Source organism: Xenopus laevis, chromosome 7L (genome assembly GCF_017654675.1).
Source record: "Xenopus laevis strain J_2021 chromosome 7L, Xenopus_laevis_v10.1, whole genome shotgun sequence".
In the NCBI taxonomy this organism is placed as follows: Eukaryota; Metazoa; Chordata; class Amphibia; order Anura; family Pipidae; genus Xenopus; species Xenopus laevis.
In genome coordinates, this window is record NC_054383.1 from 61,879,117 (window position 1) to 61,902,322 (window position 23,206).

A 23,206-nucleotide genomic window follows, 5' to 3' on the forward strand; every position below is an offset into this window, starting at 1 on the left:
ACCTGACCTTGACTTTCTGGTTCCTGTTCTGTTCTGACCTGTACCCTGTCTATATCTTCCCTCGTCTTGCCCTGCCACTCCAGTCCTCTCCTGCTATCCGCTTCAGTCCTCTCCTGCTCTCTGCTCCAGTCCTTTCCTGCTATCTGCTCCAGTCTCCTCCCGCTATCCAGTCCTCCAGTTCCTGATCTCAAGTCTGCTCCCGAGCTACACCCGCACTGTCCTGTCACATACTTCTAGTCTGCTCCTGTCTCTTGATCTGATCTACGCCTGCGCCGTCCTGTCCCATCCATTCTGTTCCATCCATTCTGTTCCTGTGCTGACCTTTATCCTGTTTAGTCCTGACCTTTGCCCTCTTCATCCTGTCTAGTCCAGTCTTGACCTAGCCGTCTTGATCCTCTCTAGTCCTGACCTTCACCCTCTTTATCTTATCTAGTCTAGTACTGACCTCGCCCTCTTCATCATATCTAGTCCTGACCTTCGCCCTCTTCCGTCCTGTTCAACTCTGCACCTGTTCCAGTCTGACTCAACGCTCTCTTCAACCTGTTCCTGCCTTCCCTTTACGTGTTCCCTAGGCACATGCAGCTCCTGCCTCAAGGACTCGCCCTTCCCTCATCAGTCTCCTCAGCGCCCCTACCTAATCCTGGACGCTTATGTGGAAGAAAAGCTCACCCAAGGGTCCTGGAGCATGAATCAAATGTCGTCAAATTGCTTAGAGTTGAAAGCAATAAGAAAAAAACTCTATTCGCCTTCGAAGACTTGTTGAATGGAAAAAGCTTAAAAGTAGACAACATTACAGCAGTGGCCTATGTTCAAAAACAGGGAGGCATCCGAAGTATGGTGTTGTTAAAAGAAGCAGAAAAGATTTTTCAGTGGGCAGAGTTACGACTAGAAAATGTAACAGCTGTTCATCTGCCAGGAAAAGAGAATCTGAAGGCGGATTTTTTAAGTTGGGTCACTATAGATAATGGAAAATGGAGCCTGCACAAAGACATCTTTCAAGATCTAGCAAGAGTTTGGGGGCTCCCAGATGTAGATGCCATGACATCAAGCCAAAACAGAAAGTGTCAAAGGTTCTTCTCAAGATACCCATGCCAAGAAGCAGTAGCTCTAGACGGCCTAAGACAAGATTTTGTGGGGCTGATTTATGTTTTCCCCCCAATTCCTCTCATATTGAAAGTATTGAGAAAGATAGACCGGGAAGCAGCAGAAGCAATAGTGGTGAATTCTTTTTGGCTGAGGAGGCCATGGTTTCCATTGCTGCGCAGGTTAACCTTAATGGAACCCAGGAAGATTCACAGGTTTCCAGGGTGGTTATCCCAGAGAATGTTCCAGTGCCAGAAGGAGAATCGCCTGTCATGGATGGCCTGGTGATTGAGAGGGAGAGGCTTGAGAAGTTAAATTTGAAGGTGGACATGGTTGAATTTCTTCTGAAGTCAAGAAAACCTTCAATGTCAAATCAATACTATAAGATCTGGGACAAGTTTGTGGAATTCACACTTTCTGACAAGCTGCATCTCCATCTGGTACAGTAGTTCCAGCGCTGCTGACCGGAAAAGTCTAAAGCGGACTGATCAGAGCAGCTGGCTCTTCCATCACTGCAGGACATCTTCCACAAGCGCTGTGCAAGAAAGGCCTCCTGCATTGCACTGGACTTCACACACCCCTAGCGCATACTAGCGCTTTTGCAGCAATAAAGCCCGATCAACCAGGCTGCGTGAAAACTTTTTTCCACAAGCTATCAGACTCCTCAACTCACTACCTGCCGTCCCACTACATTCCAGACTTCAAGTTTCTTTCAAAGGTGGTTTCTAAGTTTCATAAGGATTTAGAGGTGATACTTCCCTCATTCTGTCCATCCTTCCAAAAACGGAAAAAGAAGTCTGTTGGCATACTTTGGATTTAGTCCGAGCAATAAAGTGCTATTTGAAAAGAACAAGCACTTGGAGGAAGTCAGACCATTTGTTTGTCATTCCCTGTGGATTCAGAAACTGTCAAGCTTAATGTCAGGCTTGGCCACAGGTGAGTGGCTGGTAGTTAGGAGCCTTGGTGCTGTATAACACGAGTACAGCGGGTATTTGAGGTTTTGATAGGCCGGAAACATGTTATGCAGAATAGTATTTTAATAATGAAAAGTATGGCAAAATAACAGATGAACAAAAGATAAATAATATAAGTTCTTACACCAGGTTGGTGGTCAAGGGCAGGCAACAATAAAGCAAGTCCGAGAAACAGGCTGAGGTCGGGGGCAGGCTGATGGCAAAACAAGTCCGTATGGCAGGCCGAGGTCGGAGGCAGGCTGATGGCAGAGGGTAGTCCAGTAAACAAGCCGAGGTCAATTACCAGGAGGTCCAACAGAGAGCAGGTAAGGGGAACTGTAGCAGAGAACAAAGGCACAGGGAACAAGGCAGGAATCTCAGGAACAAAAGCAGGAATCTCAGGAACAAAAGCAGGAATCAGGAGTCACAGGAACAAGGAGTACGCAGGATCTAGCTTGGGAGCTTCAATGATCAAGCACCGGAGTAACATTAGTAACAGGCTTATAAAGGTCCTTAATTAACATATTACCAACACCTGGTAGAGCAAGAAGGAGGAGGTGAGCAAACGTAAAAGGTAGAACGTCTTTAATCATACCAATAGAAACAGAATCCAAAGGTCTCCAGTGGCTCAATAAGAAAATGCAGGAGCTTGTAAAGTTCAGAGTTCGATCCCAGGTAGCTCCTGACACTTAATCTAAAAGGACAATAAATTAGTGGATTTTAGCAGCTATTGTTAAAGCATACAACAGTGTCGGACTGGGACACCAGGGGCCCACCAAAAAACCTTAGACCAGGGGCCCACCAAAAAACTTCAGACTCGGGGTCCACTCTCAGCACTAAAATGAAAATATAGAACATAAACTTTTCATGGTAAAAACAAATAATAAAGACAACACAAGACACAGAATCACAAAAAATTTAACAAAACCACTCAAATCAATGGATTTTGTTTTACCTAGTTTAATCTACAGTCAGCATCTCAGTTTGAATAGTTTTGCATGGCCAAATAAGTTTTATGGACAGAATCAAGCAAACAAATATATGCAGAACTGAAAATGCAATAAAATGTCTAACATGAGCTAAAAATACAAGTCACCAAAAACAGAATATAATCAACAAAATACAAAAGCACCTGTGAGGTTAGTGAATACGCTGTTCGTAATAAATCATTTTTTAAGGCAAAACAACACTCAATGCAGTAGAAATTGAAGACCAAAAAATAGTGTGTAAGTGTGTGTACATTTGGCAAAATGCATGTTGTGCAGGAAGCAGCAGACATTTAGTTTGCACTTCTGCTGTTGTCTGGGCCATGCCTCAGAGGCCACTAGTTTTCCCACTCTGCTTATTGCAAATAGAAAAGGCTGCTAGTTTGGGGCAAGTATCGATAATGGGGTATTTTATTTACCCAGATATTGGCTGGAGCAATAGTACTTTGTTAAGTGACAATTTTATTTCACAGGTTGTTGTTAAGGCAACCTGAAATCATGCAATACTAGCTCTAGTGATCTCTAAAAACCCAGAACCTATAGCAAATGTGAAAGTAGTAGAGCTCCTGGGGAATGGTGACCATTACGTTATCTAATTACATTTTTGTTGTAATAAGCAAATTTACACTGGGCCAGCAAAGACTCTAAGGGGGAGATGAAAAAGAATCCGCAAAGAGAACAAAGTTGCGAATAAACATTTGAATGTCGCAATGTGATATCCTTCATTAGGATATCACATTGATATCTAATGAAGGATATCTTCATCTTCTGCCGCTTCGTATTTCTTTCGGGGCTCAACGCCAATTTGAGCATGTGCAGCTGAAGCCAATTCCTAACTTGGCCCAAATAGAAATGCTCCCGCAGTCTTTGTGTCGGAGATGAGCCCCAAAAGAATACGAAGAGGCATAAGATGTAGCCCTGGAGCTCTGCTGCGTTGCTCTGCAAACTGATTGCAGCAGAGGCAGACTAACCCAAACAGTTTTTAAGTATATTAATAGTAAAAGTATTCAGGTTGAAAACGTGGCTTCATTAAACCATGGACATAATTGCGCGCATGTGCGAACAGACGCGGAAGCACCAGCCGACTGAGCCGACAGTCCAGAGAGGAGACCGGACCAGCTTTGCACCCTAGGCACGTGCCTTCTCTGCATTCCCCTAGTTCCGGCACTGGGAACATACAATCCACTTTTCAAAAATTTGGGACAATTCAAAATGTAAATAAGTAGAGAATGGGATGATATGCAAATGATGTAACCCTAAAATTTTATTGCAAATAGTACAAATACAATATATCAAACAGCCTTTATTGTAAAGAAATGTTATTGTTTTCTGAATTTAGTTTTGAATTTGAGACCGGCAACATGTTTCAAAAAAGTTGGGAGGGGGCAACAAAAGAATGGAAAATTTATCCAATGCCAAAAAAAAAAAACCTCACTATTAGGCTGCAGGCCAGTAACCTGTTTGAGTATAAAAGGAACATCCCAGAGAGCAGGTCTGGACTGGTATTCAAAATAGGCCCTGGCATTTCAAGCACACAAAGAGTGTTTATGGTATCTAAAAGCAGGCCCTCTGGCATTTTCCAGAATCCACAGATTGCCAGATTGGGCCTGCCAGAGAGGCTGGGTCTCCCAGAAGTAAACATTTGGAGGGGTATACCAACTCTATGATGTTTCATAGAATGTTATTCTTAAAATGTTGCAATATTTGGGCATTTTGTGCAAGCCCAAATATTGCAACATTTTAAGAATGACATTCCTTAAAGTGAAACTGCAAAGAATCTGGGAATTTAATAATCTACAATACATAATATCATTGAACTATTCAGAAAATCCATACAATATCTGTTCCAGAGGGACATGGCTGAATTCCATTATTGAATGGCCTTGATCTTTGGCAGAGACTCTGTAATGGAATTCCCTGCATGAGCTCATGAATATTCTGGAAACCACTTTCTGTGAACACAGTTGGTCACTGTACCCACAAATGCAAATTAAATCTCTAATTTTCAGCCTGGCAGTTAAATGTCTATAAGTTTGATATCTGTGGTGGGCTAGTTATTTGGAAGTTTATTTGGAAGTTTGAAATCACACATGGTTTTATGAGGAGTACTCACTTTATGAACAATAGGTCATGTCAGACAATTTGATTTATGATGAGGTTAGTAAGAAGTTTGACACACTAGATGTTATCTATTTGGGGTCTGACAAATAGAGTGAATTTAAATGGATACACCCTTTTTAGGAGGTCCAGAGGGATTCAAAAGGGTGGAGGAGTGTGTTTGTATGTAAAGCCTGAATTAAAGCCATGCACTAAAGAAATAACCATTGATGGCACTGGGGAGAGTATGGAATCTGCAAAATAGAAGTAGGATGGAGCACACAATATAGCAGCTTTTACTGCAAAAGATTTATTGAGCACAACATGTTTCGGATCTTCATGGATCCTTTTTCAAGTGTAAAAATGAACACAGAAACCTTTTTAAACCCCAAGCACACCCTAAAACCACACTTTTTTGGTGACATCACCTCCACTTCGATTGGTCCCAACGATAGGGGAAAACCTTCTTAATCCAGTGCAGACAGTGAATCACACTTCCTGAGATATCTATTCACATAATATTAATCTTCTTAGTAGCAAAGTCCCCACCTTTAAATACTGTGACATTAAAAATATTGTAACAGTTACATATATACTTATCTTAATTGTAACAAATGTTGCAAACTTTTAAAATTGTAACGAAATTTAAAAACAGTAGCAAAAAAGCTAAATACTTGAAAAATTAGGTACTACTCTCTCCGGAGTCTACCTACCATTTTATCCAAAACTACATCTTTTACAAGACCATTTACGGTCAATTTTAATAGCATTTTTAGCATTAATCTTTATTCTCATAGGGGCTAGGCAAGTACAAATAAATCAGTAAATTAATTTCTTACCGTGCCTAAACATTAGATCAGTATTTTCTATCAGTATTTTCTAATACAAGAGTCGAAATCAGAGGAGTCTGAAGCTTCGTTTAAACCTTTAGGGGCTAAAGCATTTAATTTCAAAATTGTGTGCTTGGGGTTTAAAAAGGTTTCTGTGTTCATTTTGTATTTTACACTTGAAAAAGGATCCATGAAGATCCGAAACATGTTGTGCTCAATAAATCTTTTGCAGTAAGCTGCTATATTGTGTGCTCCATCCTACTTCTATTTTGCATATTACATTGGTCAGACTGGTGTGGCCTAATCAGGAGAGAGAGCAGTAACAGATGGTGGAATTTAGTTAGAACAAACCTACCTTGTTCAGAGAGTATGGAATCCCTATGGGTAGAGATTTCGACTGGGCAAAAGTTTACAAAGAAAATTATCATTGGTGTATGCTATCATGCCTACGGTGGAAAGGAAAAGTTTAGAGACTTTCCGACATTTTTCATCACCAGTGGGATAAAACTCCTATTTGTTGCACAATGTTCAGATGATATTGGAGATTATGTGCAAAGTAGACCCTGGGGTCTGGGGTGGACTTGGACACAGATGGGATATTAAGTCCAGGAGGTAACATAGTAACATGGTAAGTTAGGTTGAAAAAAGATACACGTTTATCAAGTTCAACCTTTCAACTATTGACAGTGCTGGGGTGGATTCCTTGTCGGAACCTTCTTAAAACTCAAAAGGCAGTGGAACGCCAGCTCCTACAGCTTTGCCATGGTGAAAGTGGTTCTTCTCTTGTTCTTCTGGTTACCTATAATGGAACAACGGCTGGTTGAATCAATGTTGTTATCCTGGACATGTGGGCCTTGTGCAGCCTTACAGGATACTGAGTCATTGTTACTTGTAATCAGTAGCATATTACTACTTACTGCTGCCCTGTACATAACCAACCCATATATGCCCTATTTTGGTTCATGCCAGTCATCCCTTGCTTCTAATCAATGGTTGCAATCTTGTTCTTTACAAAGTTGTCCATAAGTTACCACCCAGGGACCCAGAGGTACTCACTCGTAACCCTCATCCTCATGGGGTGCTGTATCCCATGCGGGCCCCATGGAGGGAAAGCCAAGACACAGTCGCACCTCCTGCCCCAGGGTAGTTAAAAAACACTGACACTTACACCAACTAACACCCACAGCAAGTTGAGAGCTGCTTCTGTCCCTGGGGCAATGTGATCCGTTAATTGGCTGGAGTCATTTTTATATTGGTATGCCAACCTATTTTTACATTGGTATAGATATAGCCCTGCCCCATGATGGCACTCTTTGCCCACCTCTAAACATCATAGCCCCACCACAAGCATCCCCCATCTTGGTTCCCTGTCCAGACCTTCGAAGGAGCCCAAGGCATATGTTATGTCTCTTACTTGTACCCTGTGTTCTGACCCTAAAGAATGTTCGTAGGGCTGAGAATGATGGTCTATCTATAATCTTGCAACATGACATGGGGTACAGACTCCTCTACATTACAGAGAGCTGATGTGCAACTGAAGTGTAAAGGTTAGAAAAGACCAGCAACATCATTTATCATTGTTAAAGGGGAACTCCACCCAGACAATGAAATTACACACAGTGAATTTGTTATGGAAAACTTCATTTTCTATCTTCATTAGTTTAATGAATCCCATTTCAAAAATACTCACTGTTACTGCGATTTTAAGGAAAATCAAAACCTTTTTCCCTGTATCCATTTCAGTATTTCATCTAACCCATTTCCCAGTTACCAATTCTCCACATGCCCGACCCCTGCCTGATTCACAGGACTTGTAAATATTTCTGTGATGGATTGTTCTTCCCACAATTAATGTCATATTGCTGCGTGCCACCGATCCCCATGGAAATGTAACTCTGTATAGAAGAATGTGTTGACAAGGTTTCTCCGTGGAGTCGCAGTTCTATTTACCAGTTTGTTCCGAGTTTAATAGAAGTTGCTTTTTTGTGATCTTGAGCGCAACACAGGGAAATATATTTTGATTTTTAGAGCTTATAGTGGTAATTGTGGGAAAATAATATTCTTATTTGCATGTGGAGCCCCCTGTAACGTAGAGCTGCCAACAGCCTCCTGCACTGCTGGACCAAGGGACTTTATGGCAGGTAGGGGGGCCAGGGGCCAACAGTCCATGTGTTTAATACAGTCATATGAAAAAGTTTGGGAACCCCCTCTCAGCCTGCATAATAATTTACTCCACTTTCAACAAAAAAGATAGTTGTATGTCTTTCATTTGCAGGAACATCTGAGTACTGGGGTGTTTTCTGAACAAAGATTTTTAGTGAAGCAGTATTCGGTTGTTTGAAATTAAATGAATTGTGAAAAACTGGCTGTGCACTCTTGTAATTTTGCTAATTCGTATGCATGTAACTGCTCAATACTGATTACTGACAACACCAAATTGGTTGGATTAACTCGTTAAGCGTTGAACTTCATAGGCAGGTGTGAGAAATCACGAGAAAAGGTATTTAAGTTGGCCAATTGCAAGTTGTGCTTCTGTTTGACTCTCCTCTGAAGAGTGGCAGCACGGGATCCTCAAAGCAACTCTCTAAATATCTGAAAAGAAAGATTTTTCAGTATCATGTTTAGGTGAAGGCTACAAAAAGCTATCTCAGAGGTTTAAACTGTAAGGAATGTAATCAGGAAATGAAAGGCCACAGGCACAGTTGCTGTAAAACCCAGGTCTGGCTGGCAAGAAAAATACAGGAGCGGCATATATGGAGGATTGTGAATGGTTACAGACAACCCAAAGATCACCTCCAAAGACCTGCAAGAACATCTTGCTGCAAATGGTGTATCTGTATAAAAATCATGTGCAAAATTCATCCATCAAAAATTCATATACAAAATTCATTGATCAAAAATTTATATCCGGCAGTAATTTATAGCATTAAATACATCATGTGTATATATTCATTTCATTATTCTAGCAGCAAATTGAAGCATAAAATATTTAATCTAAAATGAACTGGGGGTGTAGTTTCTCCGGTTAATTCAGCATCCCTTATTTGAGCAGATGTAGCCGTTATTCTCAATACGTTTGTCACACAAAATCACGTGCTGGCTCCTGCTCAGCTACAAGGAGAAACATTGTAGCAAGATGCGGTAATTGTTAACCGCAACTGTTTTTTCTGAAAGGATGCGCTATTGCATCATTTGTATGGTAAGTCTCACAGATTTCAACCGCTCATACAGATAGCGGAGCACTCCTTAATTGAAGTTCAAGGATTGAGGAACAAACACAACGGCTACAATATATGTTCATTAAAAATTCATACTCGCCAGATATTGTCCTCCGTTCGATATTTACTTCACCACCACGCCTTCACTTAGGGGCTTATGTTTGTAGCGGCTTCATTTCGGGGCCTTTTGAGTGAACTGGCGACTTTGGAGCTAATTATAACCTGCAGCTTCCTCTCGAATCCATGTTTCCTTGCTTGTCCATTATTAGATAGGGTGCTTGTAACTCAGAGTTCTTAAACCTCGTGGCCAACACACGTTTCACCTTGAACGGCTTCGTCAGGGCAACAAAAGTACCAAAGTATCTGGCATTTAGAGGCCCCAGAAGTTAGCTCATTCAAATAGTCCTGTGGGTAACTTCAAGCTAATGAAAAATCAACACACTGACTGCATTTTTTGTGGGGTAAAAACACTGAAATATATGTTTACCCCCCAAAATCATATATTTTTGGAAAGAACACATTCTACTGAAACTAAAATGGGTACCCATGCCTTTCCGCTCCAAACTACTGAATCGCAAGGCTTTCCCAAAATTGTCAGTTTTGGTGAAATATCAGCTAATGAAAAATCAACACATTGACGGCATTTTTGTGGGGTAAAAACACAGAAATATACGTTTACCCCCCCCCCAAAACCATATATTTTTGGAAAGTACGCATTCTACTGAATCTAAAATGGGTACCCATGCCTTTCTGCTCCAAAGTACTGAGTCGCAAGGCTTTCCCAAAATTGTCAGTTTTGCTGAAAATTGCCTCAAAGCTTCAACTTTACAGCATTGTATCGCCCACGTATCATTACGTACCAGCAAAAAGCACCCTAACTATGATTGACAGGGGTTCTCCAAACAGGGGTGCCCATTTTGCATAGGTTTACCAAAGTATCTGGTATTTAGAGGCCCCAAAATGAAGTTAGCGCATACAAATAGTCCTGTGGGTAACATGTTAAAAAGCCCCACTGCCTCTACTTCTGCTGCTGCAGCCAATGTGACTATGCTGCAGCATTTGCACAGGCGGTAGCTACTTGCAGCAACCCAAGCCAAATCACTGCTGGGGTAGGGATGCTTACAAGGAAGCATGGGGTCAGATTCCTAATGTCAAGTGCTCATGGCATAGAGGCTCATATAAAGGCTGCAGCTGTAGTGGCAGCAAGTAAAATGTATGGGAAACCCTTAATCTTTGCCCGTTCGCTAACTGCAGTGCATGCTCTGGTGCAGAGGGGTATCAGTGGGAGGGAGTTATGTCCCTGTAGAACCCCTAGAAGGTTTAGGCACAAGGTTGGTTTTATCTAATGCGCCCCCCTTCCTGGAAGACCACTTATTGTACCCCCACCTGCAAGCCCTTGGGGAGTTAAAATCAAATATGTCTACCCCTGGAGTGTAAAGGGACATTAGTTCCTCAGGGAATTTCACTCCAGGTGGGGGAGAATATTGGGCTAACCCCCATACTGGACCCTGCAGATGAGACTGCTGTAGAGGATGGTGAGGGTGGAGTTGTAAATACGGAGGAGGGTAGCCAGACAAACTCTACTGTTCATGCTAAGATCTCTCTTATCTTCCACTGACCCCAATGTTATTGCCATACAGAAAGCACAGTAGGCAGTGGAGAGGGCAGATGCTAACCATCGAGCCTCCAAAGCTCCACCTGTTGCTGGGGAGCTAATTAGATCTGTTGCTCCTGTGTCAAACACTTCCAAATGTGTTTCAAGTGAAGTTGAGGGAACACCTGAGCCATTGCATGGTCTCCAGAAAAGTGATTCTGATTCTTTTCCTGCAACATCTTGTGGAGAGATTCTCTAGTGGAGAGGGGAAATTATCAATCCCTTAGCCAGAAAGAGCTCATGGATGAGGGGAACATCGAAGAGGAGGTTGACATAGAAGTGGCAAATCCTTCTACCCCAATCATCCCTGCTGAGGAACTCAAAAAGTTTCTTGAGAGCACCCTTGGTGTTAAATTAGAGAAGAAGCTGCATATGGCTCTGGAGAAGTGGCATGATTTGCCTTTAGTTATCAATTCTGTGAGACAATACATTAAGGTCATAAAAGCGGCCAAGAACTATGGAACAGTGGAATATCTCAGTATAATGAAGTTTCACAAAAAATGTTTGTCTCATCAGACCTTGATGAAGGCTAAAGCACTTCCTAAGACTCAGTAATGACCTTGAGTATAAGTACACTTAATACTAATGGCTGTCGGAATTCTTTCCGAATGTTTCAGGTACTCTCCTTTCTTCGTCAAAGAGGGTACTATGTGAATTTCCTCCAAGAGACCCAGGCATCTGGAGTGGAAGGGTCTTTTTTAATCACCTCACTTGGACATCATGTGGGGTGGTGACCCTTTTCTCAGATTCCTTCCAGCCAGAGGTCCTGAGTGCTTACTCTGTCATCCCTGGCTGTTTATTACATCTTCGGGTCCAGGAGTCAAGTAGAATATATAATCTAATAAATGTTTATGCCCCTACTACTGGACCAGAGAGGGCACAGTTCTTTGAAAGTTTGTCAGCCTACATGGAGACAATTGACTCTGATGAAGCCTTGATTATAGGGGGTGATTTTAATTACACCCTTGAGTGTAGAGGTCCTCTTTTATTTGTCTATATGTATTTTGTGGTCATAGCCTCATTGCAGCTCCCACCTAATGGTTTTACAAATTAGTGGTGAGCACAACTTTCCCTTGTTTGTTATAGATATCCAGGAGCAGTGACCAGCTCCATGTTGTAGCTCCCACCCTTCCCAGCTATAGTCAGGTGATCCCACTGGTGTCTAATAAAAGTGCAGCCAAGTTTGGGATTTTTACTTTGAAAGCAGCTAGTAAGTTACAGGTAAAACTTAGTCCCTTTGTAAAATGTATAATGAAGCAATTGAATTCTTAATGAATCAGATGAAAATTGAGTGTAGGACTGGCCAGATATGGGATGACTTTGACGTAGTTGGCCAGCTTAAATATATTGCAATATATGGACAAACAATCCCTGTTTTGTTTAAAGGGTAAGGCATTTTTCAGCAGGGCCCTCACTACCAGACTGTGTAACAGTTTCTTCCCACAAGCCATAAGGCTCCTGAATACTCAGAGACCGGACAGATCTCTCTCACACACACTCCATCTGACCTTACTATATACCACAACATTATACAGCCACTGTACGCCATTGTATAAATAAATAGCCATTGGATACAACTGTTCTCTATGAGCACATCTGCTCTGTTCTTTATCATGTTCTTACTACTATCATATCACAATGATACACCCATCATGTCTGACGTTTAGCATTATTTAGTTAACATATTATATCTGCCAAGTCCTGTTCCTGCACTATGCTGTCCTGTCTGGCAGGCGTTGCGTATTTTTGCACTTGCACTTTTTGTCTGTTGTCCGGTACATCTATGTTTTGTGTAGCACCATGGTCCTAGAGGAACTGTACAAACGTATATGGATGAAATATCAATTAACTCACTCTTGACTCTCTCTTGATACTATAATCTACAATTAGTAGAGATATTAGGATATGTTGCATTGTTGCTATGGGCAACCAAATTAAGTGGACTGACTGAGGGTCAAGTTCAAGGCAGCAGTAGTGGAATGCACAGGAAATTTGATACTTTGTTGTTGTGGGTAACAGTAATCGGCACATAAGGATACACTTGGAATATTGGTGCAGTGTTGCAGAAATTTGAACGGTGAAATTGCACCTTATTAAGTGGACTGGCTTAGGTGGGGAAGTTTGATGGAAGCAGTAATGGAATGTGCGGAGAATGTGTTAGGTTGTTGCTATTGGTAACACAAAATGGCACACTGAGAAGATAAATATGTGCAAATTGTGCAGTGATGTTGGATATTTGACAGTGAAATTGCAACATATAACTAAAGGTGGCCATACACGGGCCGATAAAAGCTGCCGACAGACCGTGTCGGCAGCTTATTGGCCCGTGTATGGGGCCCCCCGACGGGCTTCACCGATCGAGATCTGGCCGAAAGTCGGCCAGATCACGATCGGATGGGACAGAAAATCCCGTCGGATCGCGGCCGCATCTATTCGTTGATGCGGTCCCTTGATCCGACCGCCCGTTAAGGCATCGTTAGGATCCGATCGTTGGGCCCTAGGGCCCACGATCGGATCAGCCCGATATTGCCCATCTCAAGGTGGGCATATCGGAGGGAGATCCGCTCGTTTGGCGACATTGCCAAACGATCGGATCTCTCAGTGTATGGGCACCTTTACTGACTCAGATTAGCAGCTGGTCAACCCTAGATTGTAGTTTAGTGCTGTAAAAAAATAGTAGCTACAGTGTGTGTTAGACTGAGTGCTCACACTTTCTCTTTCTGACAAATGGGGGTCTACTTCAAGGCACCAAAAGTTGGATGCACAGGGGCTGTGTTTAGTTGTTGCTATGGGTAATAGAAATCAGCATGAGGAGGATAAATTTGTGTTACTTGGAAAATTTAGGGCAGTTTTCTAAGAACTTTCAAAGTAACAAAATTACTTTGATAGTAACAGCAGTGGACTGCACGGCAAAGGTGTTTGCCACAATGTTGAAGGACATTTTGACAGTAAAATTGCACCAGATAAGGTGGACTGACTTAGAGGGCCAGCTTAATGCCAATTTTAGTGGAATGGGGAATATGAGAATAAATTTGTAAAACTTGCTTTACTGGCAGAGTGTTGTAGGAAATTTCAACAATGGAATTAAGGTATTGACTTAATGGGAGCTGGAATGCATGGCTAATATGTTGCTATTGACAACAGAATGTGGAAGGAGGCCAAATATATGTGATATGCAATATTTGGTGCAGTGTTGTGGGATATTTTGACAGTGAAATTGCACCTGGGAGTCATCTTGATTTTAACAGTAGTGGAATGCATGGGGTATTTGTTAGGTTGTTCCTATTGGCAACTAAAAGCAGCACACAAGGAGGAGAAATATGTGGAACTTGCAAAATTTTGTTACAGTAAATTTCTACAGTAAAATTGCGACAAATAAGTACATTAACTCAGAGGTGGTTCAGCTTGATGGTAGCAGTAGTAGCCTAGAGAAGGAATGGGTTGTTGTTATTGACAGAAGAATGTGGCATGTAAGGAGGCCAAGTATGAACGTTTTTCAGTGTCAGGGGTGTGAAGGTCTCACCAACTCCCAGTGATAGTGAAAGAAGAAAGATATCCTGTGATGCAGAACAGATGCAAGGGAGCAGTCTGGCAGCTTTAATCCACACTGAGCTTGAAATGCTGGTGTAGGGAAAGGCTTCCTGAATTCCTGAGGAGATCCACTGAACGTGTCACGGAGACTGATGGGAAATCCACAGTCCAGATCCGGTGTACACACTGGCAACTCACTACAGGGCTGAAGTCCTATCTATCCTACAGGGATTACTTCCCTAGCAATAGCTCAGGCAGCTGCACTAGTTCCAATCACTACGATGACTGACTGGAAAGGGTTAACTAACTACCTGTGCTCTGACTATTGGATTCCCTATATGGGTAAATATTCTATAGGTGAAATCCCTGGCTTCCTACTCAAACAAATCAGCAGGAACACTCACAGCAGAGAGGAGAAATCTCAGGCTGGCTCTCAGTAGTTCTGTGCAGAGACCATGTAGTGCAAGCAGCAGCAGCCGTGTTTTTGGTGGCTCCAGATTTAAAGTCACAGAGTTATGCATTTAGGGAAAAGGCAAATAGCCCTTCCTTACAAATACATCTCACAATATCATTTGTCATTTTGTTGCAAATTTACCAAGACAGACATGAGATGATAGGGACACAGGCTTACGTGCTGGTACTAGGGAGATGTGTTAATATGTATGCCTAGTGTATGATAGATTCAGTGGAGACACTAGCAGCCCACAGCCTGGTGCAGAATGTGCCCCACACTGGCCCCTCCCGATAAGCGCACTATAAATGTTCTCCTGCCCCGCATCACGCTATACGGCTCTTGCAGGACCTGAAGGGGTACCACCCCCACCCACCCCACCCACCACCAGTAGTTATACCACTCGCACTGGATCTATTGACCGTGCACATTGGTATAAATAATCCGATGGCTTCAAACACTACGAGAGACATAAACGCGGGTAGAAAAAACATAAAGAGGCTTGCTACGCAACTGACAAAAATGATACTTGATGCCGTTACTATTAGAGAAGGAAGGCGGCAACTCCAATCCTGTGTTCTAGTGACGCCATTTGCATATGGCGTCATTGCCACTAAATGTTGTCTTCTACTGCACCTTTCAAATTAACTGTAAAATAAATTTGCAAGCACGTTACTCAAAATTATTACAATTAATCGAAATGTATGAAATCTTAAAAACTAAGCGCTTCCGTATTGACCATTGCGCTTGCGCATACTACCACAACCAGAATGGGCAGCTGCGCAATCAAGAGCCAGCGTTCTTGATGCGCATGTGCATTGTTCAACGTCAGTTTCCATAGAAGATGGCGAACGAGATAGCGGCTGTTGGCAAAGGGATTAGAAAACGAGTAACAACAACTGGAAGCGCTACCTTGTCCGACTTTCCAGATGGTACAAAAGTAAGTATATATAAGAAAAAATCCGACAATAATACATTGAACATAGGCGATGCTTCTGGTCGTTTAGCTACCTGTGACGTAGTTCCGCAAAAATCAACTTATTGTCCTATTTCTTAGTTAAAGGATGTATTTTTTTTTGTTTCTTCTAATGTTGTCTTTTTTAGTCAATATGGATTGTCGAATTTTATATTTTTGGCCGTCTTAAGCTTTGATTAGCAAACATAAGGTTGACCAACGTATAAAGGAAATAAAACCTTGTTAACATGCATTACTTAATATATGGTGCCAAATTGACTTTTACAGGTAGTATTTCTTTTAACAAAAGGCAAGAAAGAAATGTAAAATATATGTGTAGGAATTTCACCACAGAGCTTTATGCCCCTGGTCATGTGACTTGTGCCTGCACTTTAGGAGAGAAATGCTTTCTGGCAGGCTGCTGGTTTTCCTTCTCAATGTAACTGAATGTGTCTCAGTGGGACATGGGTTTTTACTATTGAGTGCTGTTCTTAGATCTACCAGGCAGCTGTTATCTTGTGTTAGGGAGCTATTATCTGGTTACCTTCCCATTGTTCTTTTGTTTGGCTGCTGAGGGGGTGCTATCACTCCAACTTGTAAAGAGTGATTGAAGTTTATCAGAGCACAAGTCACATGACTTGGGGCAGCTGGGAAATTGGCAATATGTCTATTCAAAATTGAATATAAAAAAATTTGTTTGCTCTTTTGAGAATTCTTTTTGCAGAATTCTGCTGGAGCAGCACTATTAACTGATTCATTTTGAAAAAAATTTTTTTCCCATGACAGTATCCCTTTAAAGTCTGGCACTGCAGTAAGGGAACATTATCACCACATGTACAATTTCAACTGAGAGCTGAATGCTGGCACTACAAACACATCATGGGAAAGGGGGAAACAAAGATTCTGGCGCCTCAAGTACATTACATACAGAGACTGTGAGGTACTCAAAATACATATAAAGGAGCAGTACTGATCTCCCAAGAACATAATCTAAGAACATTATAGTAAGAAGCAGAGGGCACTGGCACACCAAATACATACTTAGAGAGCAATGGACAATGGCATCACAAGCAGTAAGATATAGAGAATACTGGCAGGCAAAGCACAATATACAATAAAACAAAGTGGGTATAAGTACAAGAATACATTATATAGTAAGAATCAGTTAGCACAGGCACTTCAAACCTATTATAAGTTATAGCACCTCCTGATGCTCTGCCAAAACGCAAGGTATGAGGAACTGTAGGCCTGGAGCACTGTGTAACCTGTAGTAGGAAAGCCATGCAGTGACTGCATTTGTAATGTGAAACATTCAAATATCTGTCACTACATGGATGCCTTTTATGCTAGTTAGACAGCAATGTTATATTATAATGGGGCAGTTGTTCAAATTCTCCAATCCCACTGCATCAGCATAATAATTAAATATAAACATAGGCACTATCTCTCCCTATTATACCTGATATCCCACAGCCCCTTCCCAGAGACTATCCCACTGCTATTGTAGGCACCATTTATCCCTACTATACCTGTTATCTTACAGCCAGACTCCCTTCCCAGAGACTATCGCACTGTTACTATAGGCACCATCTCTTCCTGCTATCCCACAGTCACACTCCCTTCCCAGAGACTATTATCGCACTGCTACTATAGGCACCATTTATCCCTACTATACATGCTAGCCTACAGCCTCATTCCCTTCCCAGAGACTATTATCCCACTATTACTATAGGCATAATCTCTCCCTACTATACCTGCTATCCCACAGCATCGGTCCCATCCCAGAGACTATTATATTACTGCTGCTATAGGCACCATTTATCCTTACTATACCTGCTATCCACAGTCACACTCCCTTCCCAGAGACTATTATCCCACTGTTACTATAGACATCATCTCTCCCTACTATACCTGTTTTCCCACAGCCTCAGTCCCTTCCCAGAGACTATTATCCCACTGCTACTATAGGCACCATCTCTCCCTACTATACCTGCTATCCCACATACTCCCTTCAAATAAAGACTATTATCCCATTGTTACTATAGGCACTATCTCTCCTTACTATACCTGCTATCCCACAGTCCCTTCCCAGAGACTATTATCCCCACTGTTACTATAGGCACCATCTCTCCCTACTATACCTGCTATCCCACAGTCCCATTTTTTTGTATTTTTTTGGCCCCAAATACTCGAAGAGAATAATCGGATGTGCAAATTACAGTACATTAAAATTGTATTATAAAAATCAAGGCCTTTTGTGGCTCTATCAATCCAAAAAAGATAATTTGTGTGAATGAGCCAGTAAAGCCTAATAACAGAGCTGCGGATCCTAGTCTTCTCCCATTGGCTATGCAGCCAGGGGACACAGGTTCATCCACATACAACAAAATCCAGGGGGCAGCAGAGTTCCAGCTTGCCCACGCTTGCAGCTGCATTCCCCGTGCAGACCCAAAAAATTAAAAAAAAAATTTTTTTTGGTTCCCCCCAAAAAGGTAAAATTGACTGCTAATTATAGCAGTCTGGAATAGGACAAAATTGAAATTCAAACTGTGCTCTCCCTACTCCCCATTATCAGCACTCTCAGGAAATCCCTTATTCCATCCAGCCATTTCTGCTCCCTAACAGCTGTAGGAATGTCACCTCTCTGTTTATAGTTAAAGATGTTAGAAAATACTCTGACAAATATGCTTAGCTATGAATATGTTAAATTAAAGCTTCCAAATTCCCAGTTACACTGGTACATGTATTTCCAGATTAGGCATTATGTGGCACCATATAATCAATATATTTAATCAATAAGCAACTCGCCAACGTGCTTTAAGCAAATAGCGTATAAAGGTCTTCCTCAAAAAAAGTTGATATCAAGAATATATACATTGGTTAATGACCCGTTTTGGGTAAGGGATTATAAGCATTCCTATATGGTGAAATGGGAAAAGGTACTGAACGCAGAAATTGTGCAGGAAGACTGGTAATCAATTTGGAAAAATGCTAAACATAGGGTAACTTGTATTAAACATAAAATGAAAATATTTATAAAATATTAATGCACTGGTATGTAACCCCAGTGAGGCTGCATAAAACATTTCCTGCAGTTTCTCCGCTATGTTGGAGATGTGGTGAGGCCCCAGGAGATGTACCTCATATTTTTTGGAATTGTGTGCAGATTCAGCCATTTTGGGAGGAAATTTTACACATGAGAACATACAGAAAGATATTCTTACATTCCTACTTGGTAAGCCTGTTGTAGGGCTCTCTAGTGCAAAACAAAAGCTGTTAAATCATGTACAGGTAAATGGAAAACGCCAAACCTTCCCTCATTAAGGGAAATCTATCAGAAAGTAAACAGTAATATTGCTCTTATTAAAAACACGGTACCCAGTTTCCTAAAAGTGTGGGCAGCCTGGGAGCTAATCTCAATTGAATAATAACCAGAATTATTTACAAATATAAAGGTGTTGCAGCTTGACGATTAACAAGATGTATGGTTACAGCAAATATTTTATTTTGTTATCACTGTTAATGGTCAATAAATTGAACTTGTTGTTTGAGTTAATAGGAAAAACAATCTATAGCATTTACATTTGTGCCTTCATCTAATATCCACAATTGGCCTTATGAATGAGAAAGTGCCTAGTGATAAATAAAGGTTCTTTACCAATCATGATTTGAAGCATGCACTATAGGGTTCTTTTAAAGGAGAAGGAAATTAAAAAAATATAACCTACCCCATTATGTGTGTGATCAGGCCCCCTCCTGAAACGCCAGATTAAAAACTGTAATTTCATAACAGTTTTTGTGCACCAGCGTCTCTTAAATTTTGCCATTGTTTAAAGTTTGGCCATTTTCAAATTGGTGCATCACTTCCACCCTGCGCCGTGACGTCATCTTACACTCATGTCTTCTATGTATATAATGATATACAGGCTATTGCCTTTTAAAATACACTGGGTTAGGCAAAAAAAAAAAGTGGGCGTAGTTTATAGTTAAAAATAAAGGTATGTGTCTTTTCCATTAGGTATTGTACATTACTACAGACCTCAGTCAGACAGACCCGTTCGCCGGCTTGATTTATTGCTTTCAATTGCAGCTCAGCTCCTGCGCTCGCTCGCTGACAAGCTATAAACTAAAACCAGAGCGAGCACAGGAGCTTCAAAGCTTCCCTTAGTGTCTTGGCAATGGGGAAGCAGGATTAGAGCTATAATGAATGAGGCAGGTGGCAGAGCGGTCAGTGATGGCTCTATCACATGACTGCAACGTCATCGATACACAGGAACACACCAGATTCTAGTGTGCATGCGCAGGGCACTGCTGCTAACTATTGCGCATGCGTGTGCCCTATTCAGAGGGATTTTCGGACTGCAACCAGGGTATGATTTTATATACATGTTTAAAAGGATACTGTCATGGGAATTTTTTTTTTTCCAAAATGCATCGGTTAATAGTGTTGCTCCAGCAGAATTCTGCACTGAAATCCATTTCTCAAAAGAGCAAACAGATTTTTTTATATTCAATTTTGAAATCTGACATGGGGCTAGACATATTGTCAATTTCCCAGCTGCCCCAAGTCATGTGACTTGTGCTCTGATAAACTTCAATGACTCTTTACTGCTGTACTGCAAGTTGGAGTGATATCACCCCCCTCCCTTTCCGCCCCCAGCAGCCAAACAAAAGAACAATGGGAAGGTAACCAGATAGCAGCTCCCTAACACATAACAGCTGTCTGGTAGGTCTAAGAACAACACTCAATAGTAAAAACCCATGTCTCACTGAGACACATTCAGTTACATTGAGAAGGAAAAACAGCAGCCTGCCAGAAAGCATTTCTCTCCTAAAATGCAGGCACAAGTAACATGACTTGGGGCAGCTGGGAAATTGACAAAATGTCTAGCCCCATGTCAGATTTCAAAATTGAATATAAAAAAATCTGTTTGCTCTTTTGAGAAATGGATTTCATTGCAGAATTCTGCTGGAGTAGCACTATTAACTGATGCGTTTTGAAAAAAACATGTTTTCCGATGACAGGATCCCTTTAAACTTTTTTTTTTAAAACAATTGCAACACTAATATTGATGAATAAACTAATAAGAGAATGTTTGATGTTAAAGATTTATTCTCTTTATTGGCAACAATTAGAGCTGAAGTTAATTTTTGACTTTCCTTCTCCTTTAATTATCTATACCTAGAGCATACTTTATAGAAGATACTGTATAAGAAAAGGAAACAATACACAAAATGTTGTATGCACATTTATTTGTGTCTTATAAATAATGCAACAATACTTTTTTTGGTACATTGTTTAAAATATGATGTATCCGTCAATGTGACTGTGCTTTTGTAAAAACAAATAAAAATATAAGTTACAAAAAAAAAGGTAAAATTGGGGTCCTTACCTGTGTCCAAGCACTTGACTTTTTGTACCGTTATGTTATTATGTCCTTTGTTTATGATAAGCTTATATTTTACATTAGGGGTACATTATTTCCAATAATTTACGAGTAATATTAAAGGGAATGTATACCTTTACTTTGTACATTGTTCAGATATAATATGTTGATTATAATTGAAGGGAACACTGTGTTTAGCATACCTTTTAGCTGTACTTTTGTTGAAAACACTGCAAAGATTCCAGTCCTGCCCCTTTCCCTTCTAGTCCTGTTGTAATCAGATTCCCTGTGGGGCTGCAGGCACTTTTTTATTGAATGGGCAAAGGTGGGAGGTGTTCATCAGTAACCCAAGTTTGAAGTGTTGCGCTAACTAGTCTGCTTGGTTTTCCTGCACTGTGAACAAGCCTGCTGTGAAAAAGACATTTTTTAGGCAGTGACGTAACTTGGTAGCATTGGGCCCGTTGTCAAAAAAATCTGAGGGGCCCGGCACAAATAGCCCTCTTCCCCTGCCCTCCCTTTCGACTCGCGCTTCACCTCCTGGGCTGGCGCTGCATCTCCTGGGCCGGCAACGCTATTTTAAAGGTAAAAGATGGGTCAGGGACTATGATGCAGTAGACCATGTGATCTGGGCCCCCCTGTTGCCTGCTGTATAGGTAGTTACATCAGTGCTTTTAGGTGCAGTTTGGATCTGGAGGTTTTCTGGTTACCCTACTGCTATGTCTGTTTTCGGAGTGGGGGTGGAAGCAAATGACTGAAATGGAGCAGCAGTGAGTAGGTAAAAGTATAGATTTTGCATAAGGGAATTTAAAAAGAGAATAAAGAGATATCAAATGGTGTAGAAAAGTAAAGAAAGATGAGGAATACTAAATGGAGATGGAAAAAAAAAATACTGGTGTAAAGATAGGGAACTGAAGCAGGACTGGCTGGCAGTTAATTACTATGATGATTTTCTGTGGGAGAATGAAGAGATGCCCAGTCTTCATTTTTGCGTGAACTGTAGAAAGAGATCTTTTTACATCTCTTATATAATGTTGGTTTTGGGAGGTGAAATGCTTTTAAAGGGATTCTTCACCTTCTAAACACCTTTTACAATTTAATTGTTTTTAAATTGTTGTTGTAGTTGTTTTGAGAGAGTTCACCAGAATTTTTTTTTTTAATTTTATTTGTGGCTGTTTCTCTAATACTGACATTTAAAGTTTAATTTTTTACCTTCTTATGTCTTTCTGAAGCAGCTCTGTAAGGGGTCACCCACTCTGTAATCTGTTCTAACTTGATACAGAAGTTGATACATTTCTTGTGTCCCGCTGACCACATTTCCTGAGTTTATTAACAGTTAATAAAACAATTATTGCAAATGTTCCAGAGATGGTACTAAGAAATGTATCGAATGAATGTATCAAATTGTAACAGTTCAGAGTCTGCACCTGAATTTCTTTGCTGTCAGACAAACACCAGAGACAGGAACATTAAACTTTTGTAAAACCAACCAGAAATAAAAACATGCAAAACAATTTAAAAAAAAGTCTCCCCCCACCCCCCTCTGATGAACAATCTGTAAGCAACTGAACTGAAAAGAGGTTTGGAAGGTGAAAAACCCCTTTAGAAGTTTTTTTTTTTTTCACCACTGCACATAGTAATGAAGAGGGGCCTTTATACAGAAAGATTTGTATGACTCAATATATCTGTTAACTTTGTTACTGTGAGTTTACTCTTTCCTGACTGTACACTGCTGCCACTAATCTGCAAGCTGCTTCACTTCAAGGTCTGGTAACTTTTTTTATTTTACCTATGGATTTGCCTTATGGAAATAAAAAGCTGATACCATGCAAGCACTGTGAGGCATATCTCATAAAAACCAATGGCATGGGTCAGGGCGTCCTGATGGCGAGCTGAGCAAGATGCCTCTCTGTAGAGCTCTGGTGCACCAGCCTTTTAAAGCTTAATAATACTGGCCTATACATCCATACGATGGGGAGAGCACATAAAACTTTACCCCCTGGATCGACCCCCCTAAATCTTTTGGGGTGAAATGGACTAAGGAAATAGAGAAATCCTTCGAAA

General features: G+C 41.1%; 1 protein-coding gene across 1 annotated transcript in view; it reads left to right on the forward strand.

Moving 5' to 3' along the window:
* The first annotated feature begins 15,594 nt into the window (after window positions 1-15,594).
* The window catches only part of aip.L (aryl hydrocarbon receptor interacting protein L homeolog), a 33,231-nt gene continuing 25,619 nt past the window's right edge, over window positions 15,595-23,206 (forward strand). The window contains exon 1 of the mRNA XM_018225563.2: window positions 15,595-15,743. Coding sequence (XP_018081052.1) covers window positions 15,648-15,743 — 96 coding nt within the window. The 5' untranslated portion in view covers window positions 15,595-15,647. The remainder of the gene's footprint in view (window positions 15,744-23,206) is intronic.